The sequence below is a fragment of the Cnephaeus nilssonii genome (assembly GCF_951640355.1).
Source record: "Cnephaeus nilssonii genome assembly, chromosome: 12".
Taxonomy (NCBI): domain Eukaryota; kingdom Metazoa; phylum Chordata; class Mammalia; order Chiroptera; family Vespertilionidae; genus Cnephaeus; species Cnephaeus nilssonii.
Genome location: NC_137083.1, coordinates 462,201 through 484,869, shown reverse-complemented (window position 1 = coordinate 484,869; position 22,669 = coordinate 462,201). Strand labels below are relative to the sequence as shown.

General features: G+C 66.6%; 2 protein-coding genes and 1 long non-coding RNA gene across 4 annotated transcripts; 2 read left to right on the top strand and 1 right to left on the bottom strand.

Moving 5' to 3' along the window:
* Positions 1-211: 211 nt before the first annotated feature.
* On the top strand, positions 212-6,213 carry LOC307108481. The gene is made up of 5 exons (XR_013814317.1): positions 212-1,167; positions 1,356-1,472; positions 5,147-5,221; positions 5,589-5,678; positions 5,956-6,213. It is a non-coding gene; the product is annotated as an uncharacterized lncRNA (long non-coding RNA).
* Positions 1,361-5,676, bottom strand: LOC307108477 (testis-specific serine/threonine-protein kinase 1-like). Its single transcript, XM_079786497.1, has one exon. It carries the CDS (start codon positions 3,749-3,751, stop codon positions 2,606-2,608), a length of 1,146 nt encoding a protein of 381 aa, XP_079642623.1. The 5' UTR covers positions 3,752-5,676; the 3' UTR covers positions 1,361-2,605.
* A 2,336-nt stretch (positions 6,214-8,549) lies between the features above and the next one.
* On the top strand, positions 8,550-21,061 carry MYO1G (myosin IG). 2 transcript variants are annotated; one of them, XM_079786490.1, is made up of 22 exons: positions 8,550-8,727; positions 9,920-10,128; positions 10,244-10,337; positions 10,874-11,039; positions 11,807-11,860; positions 12,126-12,221; positions 12,345-12,464; positions 12,898-13,107; positions 13,208-13,353; positions 13,775-13,889; positions 13,980-14,150; positions 14,319-14,389; positions 14,967-15,041; positions 15,152-15,284; positions 15,479-15,645; positions 15,984-16,191; positions 17,669-17,892; positions 18,490-18,634; positions 19,707-19,811; positions 19,894-20,007; positions 20,472-20,626; positions 20,782-21,061. In XM_079786490.1, exons 1-22 carry the CDS (start codon positions 8,633-8,635, stop codon positions 20,936-20,938), a joined length of 3,030 nt encoding a protein of 1,009 aa, XP_079642616.1. In that variant the 5' UTR covers positions 8,550-8,632; the 3' UTR covers positions 20,939-21,061. The 2 variants fall into 2 exon arrangements, with proteins under 2 accessions (XP_079642616.1, XP_079642617.1); XM_079786491.1 differs by having other exon boundaries at positions 8,640-8,727; positions 9,927-10,128.
* Positions 21,062-22,669: the final 1,608 nt, after the last annotated feature.

Genomic DNA, 22,669 nt, shown 5'->3' with positions numbered 1-22,669 from the left:
GGGCTAAAGGAAGGGGAAGGAGGGGCCTGGGAGGAGGCGGGGCCCGAGGGAGGGAGGGGCGGGGCTCCCTGGGCGCGACAGGAAGGTGAGGGAGGGGCCGGGGGAGGGGCGGGGCCTGAGGGGAGGGGCGGGGCCAGCTGGAGGGGCGGCACTCACAGGAAGGGGAGAGCGAGCCTGGTTTTAAGTTACCCGGTTTGTTAAACCCGTCACCTGCCAACCCGGGGCGGGGAGTGGTCTGCCTCTCTCCTCAGCGCCTCCGGCCGTCCGTGTAGGAAGCCAAGGTCAGGTTACACCCAGGAAGCTCCCGAGGTTGCTAACTCACGTCCACACGCACCGGGATCAATCGTGGAAGCTAACAGCCGGCTGGGATCGGTGCTTTGCCCGAAAGCACGTTGCAAAGTGGAGCCGGGCAGCAGGCCGCTAAGCACGCGTCTGTCAGTGCGAACCCTGCAGCGCAGACCGTGCAAACCGACACTCAACGAGCCAGGGTCTGTCTGCACTGGTTCTCCTCAGCGAGGGGTGCCATGCCGGCTGCGTGTCTGTCTCTCGGCTCCTGCTCTGCGGGGTCAGCGGGGCCCTCGGGCACTCCCCGGCCCGCAGACGGTGCGGGGCGGCCGCGCGACTTGGAATCAGGTGGCAAGTGGGGCCCCTGCCCGCCCCCCGCCCCGGACTTCCTGGATTGTGAGACGAGCCATTTGCGTTCACTTGAAAAGGGCAGAGACTGGGATTCTGAAGGCAAAGGGGTCCTTCTACTTGGAACGGGGTGGACCAACATCCGCTTTCATTTGCGGGGCGCCCCAGCTCCGTCCCTCACAAGGTCGCTTCCAGGCCGTCCGGGGCCCCGCCCGCCCGGCAGGCTCGCGGCGCACCCGGCCGCACCGAGCCCTGGACTTGGGCGCTGTCCTCAGGAACCGCCGACGGGCGCAGCCACCGGCTCCAGCCCTGGCCCGGAACCCCGACACGTCACTTCCCCTGGGCCGCGGGCCGCGAGACGTCGCGTGCCGCTTCCGGCGGAAGGCGCGATGACGCACAGCGGCGTGCGCGGCGTGAGAGGCGGTAGCCATGGCGGGCGGTTGCGGTGCGACGGTTCTGCGAGGCGCCCCCGGCTGTGTTTTCCATCCGAGTCCATCGGGGGTCGCAGGCGGGGCCGGCCGAGTGCGGAGACGGGTAAGGGGCGCGGGCGGCAGGGACGCGGGCGGGAGGGCCTCCAGCCGGGCTCGGCGCCACCTGACACGTGGGCCCGGGGGGTCGGGACGCGCTGGGGACGGCGCCTCGGGGCGGCTTCCCCGGGGGAGAGCCCGGCGCCTCGAGGCCTCGGGGCTGAGCGCACCGTCCTTCGCCGCACCCCCGCGCAGGTTCAGGGACAGTCGTCACCGACCTACTTGTGGGTCCCGCCTGTGACCCCGCAGGGGGTCCCCGCCTGTGAAGAGCGAGAGGCAGTGACATGACGGCACGGACAACCCCCAAGTCTGGTGAGTTCTCGCAGCTGGAATGGCGGGGAGTGACGTCCATTGATGAGGCGGCCATTCCCGGGTCCTGGAGGCCACCCACGTGGGCTCACTCAGCGCGGGGCGGGGCGGGGGCTGCAAGCCTCCAGCGTGCTTGGGTCTGGGGTGACCCTGTGCATTCCTACCGAGCTTGCGAGAACATTTTGGAACGGTTTGAGGCCTTGCCCCGCTGCATCCGGAGCAAGGTTATAGACATTTCAGACAGCGCGTGCTCCCGTCCAGGCCCCGGCGCGCCGCACACCGGATCTGCACTGCCCCGTGGTAACCGCTTGCCACGTGGGGTTGCACTAAGTACAATCCTAAGTCCCGCGTCCACTCACCGCACCCACGTTCCGGGTGCTCACTAGGGACGGCGGGGGGGAGGGGGGGAGGCGCAAGTGCTGCCGGGCTGCAGGGCAGACCTCACAGCAGTCACGTTTTTGCAGAAAGCGTTTTGGGCCTTTGGGTGTTTGCTGTGTTCTAGGCTCGTCGCGCATTTATTGGATCACATCCTCACAGACAGTGACAAGAAGCTCGGGGAGCCCTGGCCGGTGTGGCTCAGGGGGTAGAGCCTCGGCTTGAGGACTAAAGGGTCCCAGGTTCGATTCTGGCCAAGGGCACATGCCCGGGTTGCAGGCTCCACCCCCGGTCGGGGGCGTGCAGGAGGCAGCTGATCAATGATTCATCATTGATGTTTCTATCTATCTCCCTTCCTCTCTGAAATAAATAAAAATGCCTTTTTAAAAAATAAGAAAAAAGAAAGCTCGGGGAGTGGAGGAGTAGAGGCAGGTCAGCTGCGGGGAGTGGGAGTAGGGAGCAGCAAGGGGGCCGAGCCCCGTCCTGAGGGTCCAGGAGACAACCTGGAGAACCACAGGCCGAATTCTGAGTGCACGGACGGCTGGTGAGCTCCGTGTGCCGTGGAGAGGTAGGCAGTGATGTTGGCTGAAGCTTATTAACCCTACACCCCGTTTATGGACCAATATAGTGATTTATTGCTTCTGTAGCATGTTCTAAGGGAGGGGGGAAATTGACAAAAATAGTGGCTCATCTGGGGGGTCGTCCGTCACCGTCTTGTGTCTCCGCCTCCGTCCCGCCAGCCCCTGGGCCCTGGGAGAGGCTCACTGGGTCTGCGGGGGCTTTGGAGAGCGCCTTTCCACGGGCTCCAGCTGCCCGGCGCCCTGCCCGTGCCCCGGCTCCTCCGGGGGCTTTGACTCTGGCGTCGCCTCAAGCTGGGGCTCCAGGTGGGTGATGGACTTGTTGTCAAAGCTGGGCTCCGTGGTCCGCGAGGGCTCGGGGGTCCGCGGGGGCTCGGTGGTCCGCGAGGGCTCGGGGGTCCGTGAGGTCTCGGGGGTCCGCGAGGGCTCGGGGGTCTGCGGGGGCTCGGCGGTCAGGAGGCTCCCCCCGTCCTTGCTGAGGGGTGTGGAGCACAGGTCGCTGGCCTTGGGCTGCACCCAGGGGTGGCTGAGGACCTCGTCGATGTGCAGCCGCCGGCTGACGTCGGGCTGCAGCATGCGGTAGATGAGGTCCTTGCACTCGCCCGTCAGGTGCTTGGAGCGCGGGAAGTTGATGCGGTGCTCCTTCTGGATGCGCAGCATCTTCTTGATGTTGGAGTCGTCGTAGGGCATGGAGCCGCAGACCATGATGTAGAGGATCACGCCCAGGCTCCAGACGTCGTAGACCTTGGGCTGGTAGGGGATGCCCTGCAGCACCTCGGGGGCCGCGTACGCCGCCGACCCGCAGAAGGTCTTGCTCAGGGTCAGCCGGCCGCTGTCGTCCCGCTGGCAGCGCTTGGAGAAGCCGAAGTCGGACAGCTTGATGTTGAAGTCCTTGTCGAGGAGCAGGTTCTCGCACTTGAGGTCCCGGTGGACGATGTCCAGGTCATGGCAGTACTTGATGGCCGAGGAGAGCTGGTGGAACTTCCGGCGAGCATCCTCCTCGTGCAGCGCTCCCCGGCTTTTGATGAAGTCGAGGAGGTCGCCCTGGACCCCGAGCTCCATGATGATGTACACCTTGCCCTCTGACGTCTCAAAGATCTCGTAGGTCTTGACGATGGAGCGGTGGTTTAGCATGATCAGAATCTCAATTTCTCGGGGAAGGAATTTCTCCAAGAAGTCTGTGGGGGCTTTCTTGCGGTCAATGATCTTGACCGCCACGTTGAACTTCAGGCGCTCAGAGTACGCGGATTTGACTTTTGCGTACGAGCCTTCTCCCAAATTTATCCCCATGATGTAGCCTCGTCGCTTGAGGACGGCAGCATCGTCCATGGTGCCAGGAGCACCCCGTGCCTCTGAGGCTGCCCTCTGCGCCCCTGTGAGACATGGGCCAGCAGTGTCCTCGCCTGCACCGGAGAGCCGCTGGGCTGGCCGTGGCTGGCCCTCCTCCCGGAGGCCCGGCGCTGGGGTGGAACCTTCAGCATTGTCCGGTGACTTCCGTGGGTGAAGTCATAAAGGAAGGGTGCCCTGGGGACGAGGCTCTGGCTTGAGCCACTGGACTCGGAACCCAGAAGGCGGGCCAGTGGGCTGGAGCCCACGGCGGGGGGGAGGGGGACCGGCCTGCGGAGAGTGGCCTCGCACTTGGCTGGAGGGGGGAGAGGCTGTGGGGACACATGGTCTGTCCGCACCTCAGCCCAGGACTGCTTGTTGAGACGGCTGGTGGTTGTGATGGTCGGGGTCCCAGCAGGAGACAAGAACACTGGTTGGGGCGGTCGGAGGGTCTCAGGCGGGAGCAGGGTGTAGGAAGCCCGAATGGCAGTGACCTTTCTGGAGGAGAGGGTGACCTTGAGAGAGGCAGGGCTGTAGGCGGAGGCCACAGTGACCCCGCAGGCAGGGAGCTGGGGGTGCCCATCCCTGACCTTTTCTCCCGTCTTCAGCCTGGAAGCCCTTGCTGTGCCCACACAGGTGGCCTGCGGGCCCGGCAGCAGATGGAGCAGGCGGCAGTGGGTCAGGAAGGGCAGACTGCAGGCCGGGGTCACTCCCTTCAGGAAGCCAGGCCCGGCCTCTCCTGGCTGGTTTAGCTGGACCCTTCACCTCCCGTACTTCTCTGACAGTGACCCTGCTCGGGGGACAGCTGGCAGGAACTTCTGCTCTTGCTGTGTGTTCCCTTCTGGGGTCTGAACACCCCGCAGCCTGGGCAGGGCTCCTGGAATATCGGGCCAGGGCAGAGCTGGACCTGGCTCCCACATCGAGTACCAGCAGCTCCGGGAATGCTCAGAGGATGTGCCGTGGAGGAGTCCAGCATTGGACAGGGACCCGTTTCTGCCCGCAGTGGGCCCTCCGCTGGGATAGCCTCTTTGTCTGGGCAGCTCTGGCCTCGCCTTTGGTTTCCCCTTGGCCACATCCGCCCAGAGGGAGCTGGTGCCTCAGGGCCCAGCGCGGCCCGCGGCCTGTGCGCACCAGACAGCGCAGGCACCCCCGCCCCACCCTCGGTGCTCATTGGGAGGCCACGGCAGACAGCGGCGCCTTCTGCTCGAATTCCCTTCTCCGGGCTCACCCAGCCGGACACTGGCAGGCTGCGAGTGGACTCCAGGCCTCCGGCCCCCAGACCGGAGGGAGTGCCGTGTCCTTGCCCTGGTGTGAGGGCTGTTGGGTGCAGTCGGGGGGGCGGCAGGGAGAGTGGCCAGCATGGTGCTTGCAGGGTCCCACTCTGCCGTCTTCCTCCAGGGGACTCCTCCTGTCTGAGTGAAGACGTGGACACGCTGGCCTCTGCAGGGCGGCCGTCAGGAGACACGTGTGTCCGTGAGTCTCGTGTTCCTTCGGTTCTGGGGGTGAGGCTCTGGCTGGCTGTCCTTTCGAGGTTTTCCGGAACAGTGTCGGGCGGACCAAGTAGCCCCCTCCCGCGCAGAGAGCTAGCATGCCCTCCCGTGGTCGGCGCTCTGGCCCCTGCCGGCGGGGCGCCCAGCTCGCCCGCGTCCCCTGGGAGTGGGAGCCCATGAGCAGTGCTGGTGCTGACTGCCCATGTGACTAACCAGCTGGCTCTCGTTGAGGCCTCTGGGCTTCCTCCCAGGAGGACACCCACAAACCTGGCGGGACCACCTTGTCGGCCTCGGCCTGGGGACTGCTGTGTCCTTGCCCAGCACGTGACACTTGCATCCTCCCTCCCCAGTGTCTCGGCCCCGGGAACCCCCGGGACATCGGAGCTAGAAGAGGGTTCCCTTCGGGGGCGTGCGGCTGGCCCCTCCATCCTGGAGGTCAGGTGAGTGTCCCAGGAGGCTGCTAGCGCACGGGACGGTGGGCGGGCAGATGACTGATGTCAGGGCCCTGGGGTGAGTCTGTCAGGCATTGGATCGAGTTTGGTTTTGGATTCGACCTGCACCCTTTCCCCAGGGACCTTCTGGTCAGCGGAGTGGGGGCTGGAGGCGGGAGCGGGAGCCCGGGTGTGGTTTAAGGCTGTCCTGGCCACTGGCACCTGTGGCAGCCTCTGGCCGGGGGCTGTCGTCACCGAGTTTCCCCCGCAGTGTCTTGTTTTACAGGTGAAGTGGATGCCGACGGCTGGATGCCCAGGGCGGGTGCGGCAGGATTTGAATCCAGGCCCTTGCCCTCACTGCTCCCCTCTGCAAGGAGTTGGTTCCTGGTTCTGGGCTGGTATTGGCTCCAGGCCTGGCATCTGACTGACGTTCTCTGACCCCAGGTTTTGGCCCTGTGTCTTCCGTCTGCTTCCCGCTCGCATCGGGATGAGAAACGGGGGTTTAATAAACAGGTTTTAAATGAGTGAGTGAGTCCAGCCTGCTTCTCTCCTTCCCAAAGTACGTGCGGCACAAAGAGGAAGACCTGCCTCCCTGAAGGCAGCCTGGCCAGGTTGAAGTGCCTCCATGCCCTCACTTGGCCTTTGCAAACTGGGTGGGAGGGGCTGCTCTCAGGACACTTCCCTGAGATCCTGGGGTGGGTTCTGCGTCTGTATCAGGCCGGGTAAGGCGCCTGCAGCGTCCGTTCCGTTTGACAAGTGCTGGCTGCAGCCACGACTGCACACAGGTTCCCCGAGCCCACGTGGCCGGGCTGAGGGAGCTGGTTTCACGTTCGGTTTGCGAGTGAGGACGAATGAAGAGCGCCTGCAGGCCTCACACCGAGGCAAGTGGGGTCAGCCACGCCTCAGCCCAGAGGAAGGGCCTCCTGACCGACGGGAAGGGGCAGTGACCTCAGACCAGCTGGGGCCAGGCTGTGCTGCCCAGCTTGGCATCACCAGGGACCTCCAGGGGGAAGCATCTTGAGAGTGGTCCTGAGGACATGGGGTGTGGAACAGTGGAATCTCGGGGGGAGGGCGGGTGGGTGGGAGGTAATCAAAGACCTGGTGTGCAGATGCATCACCCAGGGACAGACAGCAGGTGGGGGGCGAATGAGGGGGAAAGGGACCTACGTAGTACATTAAACAATAAAGAATTACTTAGATGGGGGGTGGGGGTGAGAGAATAAAGGGGGGGGGAAGAATTAGAGCCGAAACCGGTTTGGCTCAGTGGATGGAGCGGCGGCCTTCGGACTGAAAGGTCCCAGGTTCGATTCCGGCCAAGGGCATGTACCTTGGTTGCAGGCACATCCCCAGTAGGGGGTGTGCAAGAGGCAGCTGATCGATGTTTCTAACTCTCTTATCCCTCTCTTCCTCTCTGTAAAAAATCAATAAAATATATTTTTTTAAAAAAAAGAATTACTTAGAAAAAGAAGGTGGTCCAGAGGAGACAGGAGAGGGCCCTGCTGCCCCCCACACGCACACAACAAACTCCTGCTGGTTCTACCTGCCCTGCCCCAGCTGCCAGGCCCTGCCGGGAAGCTGAGGGTCAGGCCACCACCTGAGCTGCCCAGGACAAGCCTGAGGCAGACCAGCCAGCCCACAAATCAGGCCACGCCCAGGAAGGGGAAGGACTTGTGTTCTGTCACTCACCCAGAGAAATGAGGTGGTGGGTGGGGCTCCCCCAAGCTGTCAGGTGGAGGGCTTGGCGAGGTTCAGGCCCATAGCTGGGGCCTGGAAGCCGTGTCCCCGACCTGAAAAAGATCTTGACGTTTTACATAAAAAAAAATAACGGAAGGAAATTCTGTGATGGGAAAATGTGGCCCCGTTCACGTTTCATTGTCCCTGATGCTCTGGGGCCCGTCGTCCCTTCTGAGTTAATTCAAACCCAGGGTGCTGACCCCGAGACTCGGAAAGTGAAACTGCCGCCCACAGCACGGAACTCCCCAGGTTCTCCACGGCTTCGGGCGGGAAAGGCCTTCAAAAGCACCAGCCACCGCGGGCGGGTGCCCCGGGGACCCCAGGGTGGAGCCAACGCTGTTCTGCTGGGAGCTTACCAGGTTTATCCGCGTGGATAAGCACTTTTCGGCTTAAGTTTGTTTTAAGGTACTTGAGGGGGTGGAGACTGCACATCCGTTATTCCACAGCTTAGGAAGGGAGTTGATGGAAAGACAATTACTAAGGAAAGCAGCTTTCTGAGCGCAGAATCCCATGGATGAGTTTGGGAAACCCACAGCCCGCCCTGTCGAGGGAAGGGCGCCGAGAACCACCTGCCGCGCCCAGAGGACACCGTGGTCAAGGATGCTGTTCAGGCACAAAACTGAGCGGCTGCTAACTGCGGCCGGGGGCAGAGCGAGGGGACCACTGAGGGCTCGGTGGGCGGCCGGACAGGGACCGGCCTCTGGAACACGCCAGGGCAGGTGAATCCGGCCCCGCCCGCCCTTCGGCAGGTCCCAGGCAAAGCGGGTCTTGTCCTTCACGTCCTGGCGTCTCCACGCCAAGGACTGTTACTGCCTGGGCCCTGCCAAAGGCCAGGCACCAAGGGGCCCTGGGCCCACCCTGTTCCCGCCAGGCCCGGGCAGAGCTGACAGCCACGTGGGGGTGGGGGGGTGACCGGAATCTCCCCCCTGGGCTGCAGGGCGCTCCCTGTGGGGTGCGAGGCTGCTGGGTGAGGGCGGGTTGGACATGGGGTGGGCTTCCTCGGGGCCAGGAGGAACCGCCTGCCCGGCCCACACTTAGGGGCCCGCCCAGGAAGCAGGGGTCAGAGCCCCTCGCAGGGAGGGAGGCAGCCCCTCCCGGGCCAGAACCCACTTCCTACTTCACCACACGGAAGGCGGAGCGGGGAGCGCTGTGGGCAGGGGCCAGGCCTGCTCCCTCGCCCTGCGCCGGAAGGTCGGCGACCTGGCCTGGGCTCTGGTGCTCCCGGCAGGATGGAGGACGAAGAAGGCGCCGAGTGCGGCAAAGCGGACTTTGTGCTTTTGGACCAGGTGACCATGGAGGACTTCATGGAGAACCTGAAGCTCAGGTGGGCCGGGCCGCTCCCCGCTCCCGGGTCCCTGATGGGGGGGGGGGGGGGAGGCACAGCCACCCAGGCCCCCGTCTGGGCCTGGGTCACTGCAGGGGGACGTGGCAGCCAGGCAGGACTGACCCCTCAGGGCCAGGTGGCTGGCCAGTTCTGGCACCGACTCCCCAGGCCCCTGCCTCCCACACAACCCACGATTTCCTGCCCAGCACCCAAAGCAGCTCCCAGATGGGTGGGCACCCCATCCCCCTCGTGGGGCCCGGCTGAGCCCTGGGTGCTCTGAGGGAGTGGGCAGCTGAGTGAGTCTTGGGGGGAGTGTGGGTGCTGCAGGGCACAGCTGGGAGCATGACCTGGGCCCAGCTTCCAAGGGAGGAGCCGGATCAGGTGGTGCCCGGGGGCGGCCAGGAGCTGGCCTCGCCCTGGGCAGCGGGGCCTCGCCCTGGGCAGCGGGGTGGGCGGAAGGCAGGCCCCTGGCAGACTGTGGAGTTGGAGGACAGAGTGAGCGCTTTCTGTGGCCCTGAGCTGGGCACGACGGCAGCTCATTCACACAAACCAGCTCACGGGACGGCTCCCCCTCCCCGTCCCGACCCAGATGCTGAGCCGGCCACAGCCGCTCAGGGCCCCAGAGAAAGCGTCTGTGAGGTCCTGGGTGCCGGGAGAGGGTGTAGCCAGGGCACGCCGTGGTCAGAGGCGAGGTGGCTGAGGAAGAGGAACCCCGACGGGTGCCGGGGAAAGGGCAGCTCCCACACACCCCGGGGCCGGCCCGCCAGGCTCCCCGAGATGCAGGCACCCCCGCCGGTGGCTGGTTCCTGAAGGGAAGGGTTGAGAGATCAGAGGTGTTGGGGGCTCCCTCCCTGCACCCCTCCCAGGCCCTGCATCTGGGTGGGGCTGGGTGGGGCTCCTTTCTGCCACTGGGTCCCCGCCCAGGCCCAGGCCCCGACGAACAGGAAACAGCGGAGGCCCCTCCCTCTGCCTCCAGCCCCCGTCTCCTTCCTACCTGCTGGCTCTCCCCGCCCAGGGAGGCTCTGGGCAGTCCAGTCCCTTCATAAAATGGGTGGCCCTATTCCTGTGCCGTCAGGACCCCATGGAGCGCCGTGGGGGTGGGCTCCCCCCTCCCTCCCCCGGGGTGGGCCAGGGCCCGGGAGCTGGGTGCTGGGCCCGCGGCCTGCGGCTGAGGAGGGCCCCGCCCCGCCAGGTTCCAGAAGGGCCGCATCTACACCTACATCGGCGAGGTGCTGGTGTCGGTGAACCCCTACCAGGAGCTGCCCCTCTACGGGCCCGAGGCCATCGCCAGGTACCAGGGCCGCGAGCTGTACGAGCGGCCGCCCCACCTGTACGCCGTGGCCAACGCCGCCTACCGGGCGATGAAGCGCCGGGCCAGAGACACCTGCATCGTGATCTCAGGTACCGCCCGGCCCGCAGCGTCAGTTCTGAGTGGTGGGAGGTGACTGGACACAGAGGAGAGGTGGGCCCGGCCGAGGGGCCGCCCATCCTGCCTGTCCCTCTGTCCGTCCCGCAGGGGAGAGCGGGGCGGGCAAGACAGAGGCCAGCAAGCACATCATGCAGTACATCGCGGCCGTCACCAACCCCAGCCAGAGGGCCGAGGTGGAGAGGTGAGGGCGGCCGGGCTGGGCGGGGACTGGACAGCAGGAGGCACCCGAGTCCAAGTCCCGGGCGAGGAGAGGGGAGACTCCGCACAGGGGCACCTGCCGGGGCGGCGGGGGGGGGGGGGGGGGGGCGGAGGAGAAGGTGGCCTGCCGGGGCCCAGGGAGACCAGCCAGGTACCGGTGAGACCGGAGCTGGAAATCAGGGCTTGCTCCCCAGCCTTGAGGAGCGGTTTCCTGTGGGGAGCCTGCTCTTCCTGTGACATGGAGTGACGTGGGGCTTGTGGGGAAGAGCACCCACCCGTGGCCAGCAGCTGCTCCCCCGGCCGCTGGAGGTCGAAGGCGGAGGGTCCAGACCCAGGTCCTCGCTGCAGGCTGCAGCTGGCGGGGAGGCGGAGGTGGCCTGGCCTGGCCCAGGGCCCGGCGGGCCTCTCCGGTGGCTCAGGATGAAGGGGATGTGGGCGGGGCTCGGCCCGGGACACCACGGGGTGAACAGGGACCCGGCGCGAGGTCCCTGCGTGCAGCCCGCCCTGCGCCCCGTTCAGGGTCAAGGACGTGCTGCTCAAGTCCACCTGCGTGCTGGAGGCCTTCGGGAACGCCCGCACCAACCGCAACCACAACTCCAGCCGCTTCGGCAAGTACATGGACATCAACTTCGACTTCAAGGGCGACCCCGTCGGGGGGCACATCCACAGCTACTTGCTGGAGAAGGTGGGTGGGCCCTGGCCAGTGTGCTCAGTGGGCAGAGCGTGGGCCCTCGGACCGAAGGGTCCCGGGTTCGATTCCAATCAAGGGCACGTACCTCGGTTGCAGGCTCTATCCCCCGGCTTGGTCTGGGCACGTGTGGGACACAACCAATCAATATGAGTGGATGTTTCTCTCTCCATGTCTCTCCCCTTCCCTTCCACTCTCTCTAAAAATCAACGGAAAAATATCCTCAGGTGGGGATTAACAAAAATACATAAATATGAATTAGCCTGTATGTTTAAAAAGAAAAGAAAAGAAAAGGTGGGTTTGGCTCAGCAGATAAAGTGTCAGCCTATAGACCTAAGGGTCCCGGGTTCGATTCTGGTCAAGGGCACATACCTCGGTGGCAGGCTCCTCCCCGGCCTGGGCCCTGGTCAGGGCGCGTGCAGGAGGCGGCTGATCGATGTTTCTCTCTGTCTTTCCCTCTCTCTCCCACTCTCTCTAAAAATCAATGGAAAGTATACTCAGGTGAGGATTAAAATAAAGAAAGAAAAAAAGGTGTTGAGAGAATTGAGGAGACGAACTTACTTTAAAAAAAAGAAAGAAAGAGAAGGCGCTGCCAGGCCTCCCTAAGGCCCAGGTCCCGGGCAGAGCTCAGGTCTCTGACGTCCCAGAGGCACCGGTGGGCGCCCTGTGGCCAGGCCAGCCGCTCCCTCCCTGCCTCGGGCTCTGGGCCTGTCCCCTGGGGGCCCCCATCCGCCCATTCACGCCCGCTCCCCCTCTCTCCTCAGTCTCGGGTCCTCAAGCAGCACGTGGGGGAGAGGAACTTCCACGCCTTCTACCAGGTGAGCCAGGCAGGCAGGTGGGCCCACAGGGCAGCCCTTTCCCGCCCCCTCTCGGCCCACTCTCGCTGGGGGGGTGGGGGGGGTCCCTGGACACAGCACATCTGCCTTCTGCCTGGACCTTGGTGGTGTCCACAGTACGTCTGAGCCTGAAGGGGGCTCTCCCTGCACGAGGGCGGTGTCCACGCCGCCACGAGCTCCCTGGCTGGCGGGGTCCGGGCTGACGGGACCTCTGTGCTGCCCGGGCCTGACCCCGTGTGTCCCGCAGGTGCTGCGAGGCTGTGAGGACGCAGAGCTGCAGGAGCTGCACCTGCAGAGAAACCCGGCCCTGTACAGCTTCACCCGCCAGGGCGCGGGGCTCAGTGTGAGTGGGGCTCCGCGGACGCCGGGCGCCCAGCGCTGGGGGGCTGGCAGTCAGGCACCTGCAGGGCCTGGGCAGGATGCAGTGGGTGAGCAGGCGCCGGGTGCTGAGCCCCCTCTCCCCCAGGCCTCGGAGAGCGAGGAGAGGAGCCACCACCGGGCGGTGATGGAGGCCATGCAGGTGATCGGCTTCAGCGCTCAGGAGATGGGGTCTGTGCGCCGGATCCTGGCTGCCATCCTGCACCTGGTGAGCCTGCTGCCTGGGCTGGGCCACCTCCACCCGCCGTCCTGTCCTCGTGCCGCCCCGGGGGCGGGGGGAGACTGGCCTCATCCGTACCCAGGATGCGGCGGGCAGGCCTGCAAGCTGCCTGGTCCGTGTCGGGTGGGTGAGCCCACCCAGGAGCCGAGCGTTGGGACCTGCCTGGTGCTTCTGACGCTTGAGGGCTGGTGGCTTTGGGCAGGCTGCTCTGAGCCCTCGTCCTCTCTGAGGTAGCCGGGGGTTGGGGGGTGGGGGGTGGGGAGCACAGAGCCACCTCGCTTGGCTGGCAGGAAGCCTCTGCTGCTGGGCCCCCTCATCTCGGGCTGAGTCCCTGCCATCCCTCCCCGCTTCCTGGGGCAAAGGCATGCCAGCTCCTCCCCGGCCCGTGCAGCCTGAATCTTCCCCGCTTCCCCGCCACCAGGGGAACATCGAGTTTGTGGAGATGGAGGAGGGGCAGCTGGCTGTGGCTGAGGAGGTGCTGGTGGACCACGTGGCCGAGCTGACGGCCACCCCCAGGGGGCAGGTGCTGCGCTGCCTGCTGGCCCGCACCGTGGCCTCGGGGGGCAGGGAAGTCATTGAGAAGGGCCACACCGCGGCCGAGGCCAGCTACGCTCGGGACGCCTGCGCCAAGGTACCCTGGGGACAGGCAGCCCGGGGAGGAACCCGGGAGGCCTTCCTGGGGGAGGCAAAGTCAAACGCAGCCTGAAGCAGCCCAGCCCGGCTCTCCCCAGGCAGTGTACCAGCGGCTGTTTGAGTGGGTGGTGAACCGGATCAACAGCGTCATGGAACCGCGGGGCAGGGACGCCCGGCGGGATGGCAAGGACACGGTCATTGGCGTGTTGGACATCTACGGCTTCGAAGTGTTCCCTGTCAACAGGTGGGGGGCCCAGCTCTGACCCCAACCTCCAGGGCCCCCGCCGTCCCGGGGAGCTGGGTTGGCTGAGGAGTAAGATGTCCGGTGTCCGTCCTGGCTGGTCCCTGACCCCAGGGTCATAGCCAAGCGCGCCTCCGCGGTGCCCCCACTCCGGTCCGTGGTGCCCAGGAAGGGAAAATCCCGAGCCCCGCCCCCTCGCTGGGAGCAAAGGAAGGGGGCCTGGCGCTGGGCCCTGTGAGCTCGAGCTCGCTCAGGGCGCTGCTGGGCTGGGGCTGGGGCTGGGGCTGGGGCTGGGGCTGGGCTGGGGCTGGGGCTGGGGCTGGGCTGGGCTGGGGCTGGGCTGGGGCTGGGGCTGGGGCTGGGGCTGGGGCGGGCAGGCGGCGGGAGCCCACGGGCCGAGCATGACGCTGGCGGCCTGGCCCAGCTTCGAGCAGTTCTGCATCAACTACTGCAACGAGAAGCTGCAGCAGCTGTTCATCCAGCTCATCCTGAAGCAGGAGCAGGAGGAGTATGAGCGCGAGGGCATCGCCTGGCAGAGCGTGAGTGCCCGCCGCCCCTGCGCCCGTGGCCTGGCGGGGAGCCCCCCCCCCAAACCCCCCGCGCGCTCTACCCCCCTCTCCCTCTCCCAGGTGGAGTTCTTCAACAACGCCACCATCGTGGACCTGGTGGAGCGGCCGCACCGCGGCATCCTGGCCGTGCTGGACGAGGCCTGCTGCAGCGCGGGCACCATCACCGACCGCATCTTCCTGCAGAGCCTGGACACGCACCACCGCCACCACCCGCACTACACCAGCCGCCAGGTGCCCCCGCGGCCGCCCGCCCCACCCCCCTGTCCCGGGGCTGGCCTGCACCCACAGGCGCCACGCTGGCATCGCGGCAGGGCCCTGGTGTGGCCCAGCCTCCCCTGCAAGACTGCCCCCCGCCCTGCAGACCCCCTTCTCCCCTTGACCCTGGCTGTCCCCCCACAGCTCTGCCCCACCGACAAGACCATGGAGTTCGGCCGCGACTTCCGGATCAAGCACTATGCGGGGGACGTCACGTAAGGTCCCCAGGGCACCTTCATCCTCCCTCTGCCCCTCCATTTTGGTTAATTTTTATGTATTTTTATTGGTTTCAGAGGGAGAGGGAGAGAGAGATAGAAACATCAATAATGACAGAGAATCACGATCGGCTGCCTCCTGCACGCCCCCTCCACTGGGGATCCAGCCCACAATCCAGTCATGACCAGGAATCGAACCCGGGACCCTTCAGTCTGCAGGCCGACACTCTATCCACTGAGCCAAACCAGCTAGGACAAAAATGTATTTCAAACACACACACACACACAGACCATGACTTGGGAGTCCCTGGCTGTAATGCAGTTGCTGATGCCCAGGCGCTTTCCTGAGCACAGAGAGGTTTGGTAACTGTCCCAGGTCACACAGCATGTACGCCTGGAGCAGGATCCAGGGCTGTGAGATCTGGGCCCAGAGCCAGGGCACAGCCGCTGACTGTCTTTAGGAGAAACTGCCAGGGGAGGGGAGGGGAGGGCAGGGGAGGGCAGGGGAGGGCAGGGCAGGGGAGGGCAGGGCAGGGCAGGGAGGCGGCGGCCCTCACGCCTGCCGGCCGGCCCCCAGGTACTCCGTGCTGGGCTTCATCGACAAGAACAGAGACGCCCTCTTCCAGGACTTCAAGCGGCTGCTGTACAACAGGTGAGGGCGCGGGGCCGCAGGCTTGGGGTGCCCTGCCCGCAGGGAAAGCTACAGCTCCCTGGGGGGGGGGGGGGCTCCCCGAGGGCCGCTCCATGTGCCCGTGTCCATAGCGCGGACCCCACGCTGCGGGCCATGTGGCCGGAGGGGCAGCAGGACATCACCGAGGTGACCAAGCGCCCCCTGACGGCCGGCACGCTCTTCAAGAACTCCATGGTGGCGCTGGTGGACAACCTGGCCTCCAAGGTGCGCCCCCCCCCACCCCGACCCCGACCCCCGACCCCTAACCCCCCCTCCTCCCAGGGCCTCCTGGGCGCCCCTACCCGCCCTGCGCGTCCTGGGTGGGGGAGGGGTGGGGGAGGGGTGGGTTTCTCTCCGCCCTGCGCCCCCCGCAGCGGGGGTGGGGTCCCCCGGTAAGACGCCCCGGGTCCCCCCCCAAGGAGCCCTTCTACGTGCGCTGCCTCAAGCCCAACCAGGACAAGGCGCCCGCGCGGCTGGACGAGGCGCACTGCCGCCACCAGGTCGCCTACCTGGGGCTCCTGGAGAACGTGAGGGTCCGCAGGGCCGGCTTCGCCTCCCGCCAGCCGTACCCGCGCTTCCTGCTCAGGTACAGACACCCCGCTTCCCGCTCAGGTACAGACACCCCGCTTCCCGCTCAGGTACAGACACCCCGCTTCCCGTGCCCGTGGGAAGCCGCTTCTCAGACCTGCACGCGGGAGCGGACTCGCCGTGACCGCGGGTCCAAGTCCACGGACCCTCGGGGACACAGGAGTGGGCCAGGGGCAGGGGCTGGTGGGATTTTGGGGGGCTGGAGGGGGCGTGAGTGTGGGTGTGGGTGTGGGCGGGGCTAGTGTGTGAGAGGCATGTGGGGGAGGGTGGGGAGGGGAGGGCCGCACCCCCGTCCCCTCCCCAGGGCCTGGCGCCCACCGCCTGCCGTGGCTACAGGTACAAGATGACCTGCGAGTACACGTGGCCCAACCACCTGCTGGGCTCGGACCGCGAGGCCGTGGGCGCCCTCCTGGAGCAGCACGGGCTGCAGGGGGACGTGGCCTTCGGGCGCAGCAAGCTCTTCATCCGCTCGCCGCGGACGCTGGTGACCCTGGAGCAGAGCCGCGCGCGCCTGGTGCCCATCATCGTGCTGCTGCTGCAGAAGGTGCGCGGCGGGAGCCTGGGGTTGTGGGGGGGCGTGCACGTGGGGGAGGGGGAGGGCGTGCACGTGGGGAGGGGGGCGTGCACGTGGGGAGGGGCGTGCACGTGGGGGAGGGGCGTGCACGTGGGGGAGGGGCGTGCACGCTGGGGAGGGGGGCGTGCACGTGGGGGAGGGTGTGCACCTGGGGGAGGGGCGTGCACGCGGGGGAGGGGGCGTCGCCGCACGTGGGGAGGGGGCGTGCACGTGGGGGAGGGGCGTGCACGTGGGGAGGGGCGTGCACGTGGGGGAGGGGCGTGCTCACGGGCCCACGGCACTTTTCCAGAGGACAGTGGCTGCCCACCCCTCCCACAGCCCTTTGCTTTTCACTTTTCAAACCGACAGAAAAGCTGACAGATTCACACAGGTCTCCACTCACCGGCGTCCCTAGGTCGTGCGCCCCACCCATGTCTGCGTCCCTGTCTCCCCGTCTCGCTGTTCACCCCCACAGACACATGCGCAGATCTGCCTTTTCTGATGTACAAAGTAGCGCTTCAGCAGGCAGCCACCTTCGTGGCAGAACTCCACCCGACACCTTGTGTCCTCCCGGCCGAGAACCGGCCACGTGGGCCGCATCCTGTTCCACACGCGCCCGCTGTTACCGGTTCCACCGGGAACCCAGCATCCCACCCAGGGACGGGCACTCGGCAGCTCCCTCCAACACTCAGGCATTTGTGTTGTTGTCTTCAGGCCTCACCCAAGGGGGGGGGAGAGAGAGAGAGAGGGAGAGAGAGAGAGACACCGATGTGAGAGAGACACATCGATTGGCTGCCTCCCACACACCCCAACAGGGGCAGCTAGGATCGAACCTGCAACCCAGGTGTGTGCCCTTGACCCGGACTCAAACCCTGGGCCTCTGGTGCGAAGGCCAATGGGCCACACGGCCAGGACCAGAGACGGGACGCACTGTCCAGGACAGTGGGTGGAGCAAGTTCTGGCTGGTCCTGCTGACAGGCGTCTCCCCCTCAGCCTCCCCACCCTCCCGGGTGCCATTCGGTCCCGAAGTGGCGATCCGGCAGCATTTATGTCCCTCTTGACCTGCGGTCCCCGCGCCGCCGGCCTGTGGTCTGGGCCTGGATGGCTGTAGTCGGGGCGCCCGCCCTAGGGGTCTCCGGGGAGTGGGCGGTGAGGGAGGTCAGGTTCCAGGTGGACACCTCCTGGTGGGAAGGGCTTCGTCTGCTCCTGCCTCTGCCCTGGGGGCACTGGGGGTCCCCAGCTGTGTGTGTTGGCGGGGGTGGGGGGCTCAGTAAAGCGCCGGGCTCAGGTGAGCAGCCTTCCCCAGAGCGGGCAGAGGCGGGGGCAGGGCCCGGTGGGGGTTCCCGGGAGCCCGGACCAGCCCTGGGGGGCGGGCAGAGGCTGCCCCTGAGCCCGGCGGCGTTTTCCAGGGGCGGGGCCTGGCGGGGCCTGGCCAGTCCGCCCTGACCCTGTCCCCCCGCCCCCCCAGGCCTGGAGGGGCACCCTGGCCCGGTGGCGCTGCCGCCGCCTGCGCGCCGTCTACACCATCATGCGCTGCTACCGGAGGCACAAGGTGCGCGCCCACCTGGCGGAGCTGCACCGGCGGTTCCAGGCCGCGCGGCAGCCCCCGCTCTTCGGCCGCGACCTGGCCTGGCCACCGCCCCCGGCCGTGCTGCAGCCGTTCCAGGACGCCTGCCGCGCGCTCTTCGCCAGGTACTGCCGCCCTCCTCCTACCCCGCGGCCCGCACCCCGACCCGGACTCCGAGCCCCGCGCGGCCGGCTGGACGCACCGGGAAAGCGGCTGCTCCACAGCGTTTTTGTTTGTTTGCTTTTCAAAATATATCTTTATTGACGTCAGAGAGGAAGGGAGAGGGAGAGAGACATCAGTGATGAGAGAGAATCACGGACCGGCTGCCTCCTGCACGCCTCCCACTGGGGATGGAGCCCGCAGCCCGGGCATGCGCCCTTGACCGGGAATCAAACCCCAGACCCCTCAGTCCGCAGGCCGACGCTCTACCCACTGAGCCGCACCGGCCAGAACTCCACAGTTGGTAGCAGACCCTGCGGTCCCACCACGCTGGGCATCGGAGGGGACACGGGCCTGCAGGGAGGGCGGCAGCTGGGGCTGGGAGTGGGGGCTTTGCAGGCTGCGTAGGAGCTCTCTGGGAGGAGGGCCACAGGGTGACCAGCAGGCTCAGAGCAGGAGGGATGGCTGGGTCATGCCCAGTGGTCAGGGCCAGGCTGAGAGTGAGGGGCAGGACCTGGGGGGGACGTGGGCGCTCAGGCCCCTCTGAGCACCTGTCCCTGCAGGTGGCGGGCTCGGCAGCTGGTGAAGAACATCCCCCCCTCGGACATGGCCCAGATCAAGGCCAAGGTGGCTGCCATGGGGGCCCTGCAGGAGCTGCGGCCGGACTGGGGCTGCCGGCGGGCCTGGCTGCGGGACTACCTGTCCTCCGTGAGTGCCGGGCCGGGCCGGGCCGGGGGCCTCTCCTCCGCAGTTTACATGGTTTTGTTGTTGTTGTTTTAAATATATTTTTACTGATTTCAGAGGAAGGGAGTGGGAGATAGAGAGAAACATCAATGATGATGAGAAAGGATCATTGATCGGCTGCTTCTCGAACGCCTCCTACTGGGGATCGAGCCCGAAACTGGGAATCGAACCCAGGACCTTTGTTCCACAGGCTGAGGCTCTATCCATTGAGCCAAACTGGCCAGAGCATTGTGGGGTTTTTTGGTTGGTTTGTTTTAAATATATTTTTTTTATTGATGTCAGAGAGGAAGGGAGAAGGAGAGAGAGAAACATCAATGATGAGAGAGGATCATTGATCCGCTGCCTCCTTCACGCCCCACACTGGGGATCGAGCTCGAAACCGGGGCATGTGCCCCAACCGGGAATCGAACCCTGACCTCCTGGGTCGTAGGTCGACGCTCAGCTGAGCCGCGCCCGGTTCTGCTTTCACTCAGAGCCACTGGCCTGGGCTGCATAGCACCTGCTCCTCTGCCCTGTTCCCACTCCCCCCCCCCCCCATTCTAAGGCCGACCCCTTATTCTCAAGAACACCGCCCCCATTCTCAGGTACAGTCCAACCCCGTCCTCAGACACAGCCCCCCAAGCCCGGTTGGCACCCCGGCCAGGGCTCCCCTGGGCCCTCAGTGGGTGGGTGCTGCCCGCAGGCCCCTGGCCTGATTGCAGGAGATGAGGCCAGGGGCCTGGGTTGGCCCAGGTGGGCGTTGGCATGGGGGCCAGGTCCCCGCTGGCTGCTGCCTTCTCAGCGTCCATCTGTCCAGGCCCAGGGGCCCGAGGAGCAGGCGGGGGGCCGGCGTGGAGGCCAGAAACCCGATGTCTTGCCCCCAGGCTGTGCGGTCTGTGCTGGCCCTCAGGACCCGTGTAGGGGGTGGCCCAGCAAGGGCGGTGCCGCCCGGCCCGACATGGGCTCCTGAGGTTAGGGCGGCCGTGCCACGCAGCCAGCGGGCCTGCCAGTCCCACACGGCCCCAGACCCCGTCCCACGCTGCCCCTCTGTGCTCAGGCCGCCGACAACCCCGCCGCCTCCAGCCTGTTCGCCCAGCGCCTGAAGGCGCTCCGGGACCGGGACAGCTTCGGGGCCGTGCTCTTCTCCAGCCACGTCCGCAAGGTGAGCGCGGGCGGTGGTGGGGGCGGGAGACCGCGGGGCGGGGCTGGCTGCCCGTGGCACTGACCCTGGCGCCCGCCCCAAGGTGAACCGCTTCAACAAGAGGCGGGACCGCGCCCTGCTGCTCACCGACCGGCACCTGTACAAGCTGGAGCCCGCCCGGCAGTACCGGGTGATGCGGGCCGTTCCCCTGGACGCGGTGAGCCTGTGGGGGCGGGAGCAGCAACCGTGGGCCCTCCCCTCCGCCTGCCCGGGGTGCCTGGAACTTTCTAGAACAGTCTCTGCTCAGGATGCCCACCCCCACCAGCAGCAGCCCCGTCCCCTCCACTCCCTGCTCAGCCCCCAGGTGGGCCTCTCCCCACCCCTGTGCCGCCCCCGCTGGGCGGTCTCCCACTCCCCCGTCCTGTGGCTCACTGGCTCCCGGAGCCCCAGCTCCTGTGCCCGCGGGGCAAGGATTGGCCAGGCGGGTCCAGGTCCCTGTGGCAGACCCGGGGGGCGGGTGCTTAGGGTGAATGGGAGGCCAGCCCCTCAGCCCCACCAGTGCGGCCAGCGGAAGGGGACCTGGGACCCACGGAGGAGCAGCGGGTGGGCCCAGAGGCTGGGTCCTGGGGGGTCGAGGAGGACTTGCTCCCCCTGACCCTGACCCTGACCCTGACCCCCCAGGTGACGGGGCTGAGCGTGACCAGCGGGCGGGACCAGCTGGTGGTGCTGCACGCGAAGGGTCAGGACGACCTGGTGGTGTGTCTGCACCGCTCAAGGCCGCCGCTGGACAACCGCGTGGGGGAGCTGGTGGGCGTGCTGGCCGCACACTGCCAGGGGTGAGCTGGGGGGTGAGCTGGGGGGCCGAGGGGGGTTCGGGTCCTCGGGGCCTGGCCCCCTGCCTGTCTCCCCGCCCGCCCACTTGTCCCCCTGCCTGTCTCCCCGCCTGCCCGCCCCCTGCCCGTCCGCACCTGACCTCTCCCATCCGCTCCAGGGAGGGCCGCCCCCTGGAGGTCCGTGTGTCCGACTGCATCCCGCTGAGCCAGCGCGGCGCCCGGCGCCTGGTGTCCGTGGAGCCCCGTCCGGAGCAGCCCCAGCCCGACTTCCGCTGCAGCCGCGGCTCCTTCGTCCTCCTGTGGCCCAGCGGCTGAGCCCTTCTGAGTGCAGGCCACCAGCCCCCCTCCCCAGCAGCCACAGCCCTCCGCCCGCCCGCCCCTTGAGAGCCCCAGCGCCGGGCAATAAAGGACGTCACCCTGCCCGTGGGCTTGTGTCTGTGGGTGGACGTCGCTCCTGCTTGGCAAAGGCCACCCAGCACCTCTGCTGACCCCTGTGGTCTGAGAGGAAACCTTGTCCTTTCCACCCCAGGCTGCTCCCCGTCCCCGCTGTGGGTTCCAGACTGTCCCCCCAACATGGACCCTTCCCGGAAGGGCTCAGCCCTCTGAGGCTTCCCCTTGTCACTGTCCCGGGCACTCGGGGTCGCCTCCTGCCTGGTCCGTGTCCGGCCGCTCCTGCCCCGGGAGAGCTGCTGTCTCTGCCCAGCCTGGAGGTCCGGCCTAGGGGGCTGCAGCCACCCCGCCTCCCCACCGCGCACCCCCACGTGGACACGGCTGCCCGGACACAGGCGGCCTCGCCCTTTGTGGCCCTGCTGGCGGCCGTGCAGGCTGCTGAGAGCTGTGGGCACCCCGGCTGACAGAGGCTCAGGGTGGGAGCCTGGGGGGACCGCACATCCCACCTGGCAACATGGGGTCCAGCACCCGGCGGGCAGGTGCACGCCCAGGGCCCAGAGCCTGTGCGGTGTGCCCCCCTCCAGAGAAGCTGCAGCAGCCGGGTGGCGCTCCTGGGCCTCAGGGTCTGAGGACCAGTCCCGGGGAGGTGACACCAGGGGAGGAAGGGGACAGACCCCGTCATTGGACCCCAACCACAGTCAGGCCGTTCCCACACCCCACGCCGCGGACCCTCATACTCGTCACCTGTCGCTGCGAACCGGGGCTCCAGGTGCTTCCCAGGCCAGACTTAGGGGTGGGAGGTGGGGTGACAGGTGGAGGCTGGGACGTCAGTGGCTGGCCTGGGCCCCCAGGAGCTGAGTGGGGCAGATCCCCTGTCACCCCTATGCCTGACCCCCCAGCCAGATAGGAGCGCTCACTCACAGGCAGGTGTTGGGGTTGTGCCAAGAAATCATCGCAACACCCACGTCTCGGCCGCCGTGTAGCTCGCATCTGCTGCACCACACGCTGAGGGTGCCGGCACCTCTGCACCTCCAGGGATGCGGGCTGCAATGGGGCCAGCCCTCGCCCCCTCCCCCCTCCCCCGGCTCCCGCCTTCCCAGTCCCCGCGTGTCAACAACCAGAGTCTGGGCCTCCAACTGCAGGGACAAGCGCACAGACACCCCTCCATCAGGGAGGCCGGGGAACGGTTACCCCACAGCGCCGACTGCCATCCTCTCGGGGCCGCTCCTGGGGAAAGAAGTTGCACGTCTCCCATCCGCTTCCGTTTCTAGAACCTGGGAGAGCCAGGTCAGCAGCGTGGCACCCCCGCACCGGGCCGCACGCAGCTTCTCGGGCTGCCAGGCAACCTTCAGAATTCCCACCATTTCTCACATGCAACTTAAATTTAATATATTTTTTTGTTCATCCTCACCCGAGGATATTTTCCATTGATTTTTTTTTTAAGAGAGTAGAAGGGAGGGGGAAAGACAGAGAGAGGAACATCGATGGGAGAGAGACACATCGATTAGTTGCCTCCTGCACACACCCCCTGGGGCCCCGGATCAAGCCTGCAACTGAGGTACAGCGAGCCCTTGACCAGAATCGAACCCAGGACCCTTCAGTCCACAGGCTGACGCTCTATCCACTGAGCCAAACCGGCTAGAGACTCACATGTAA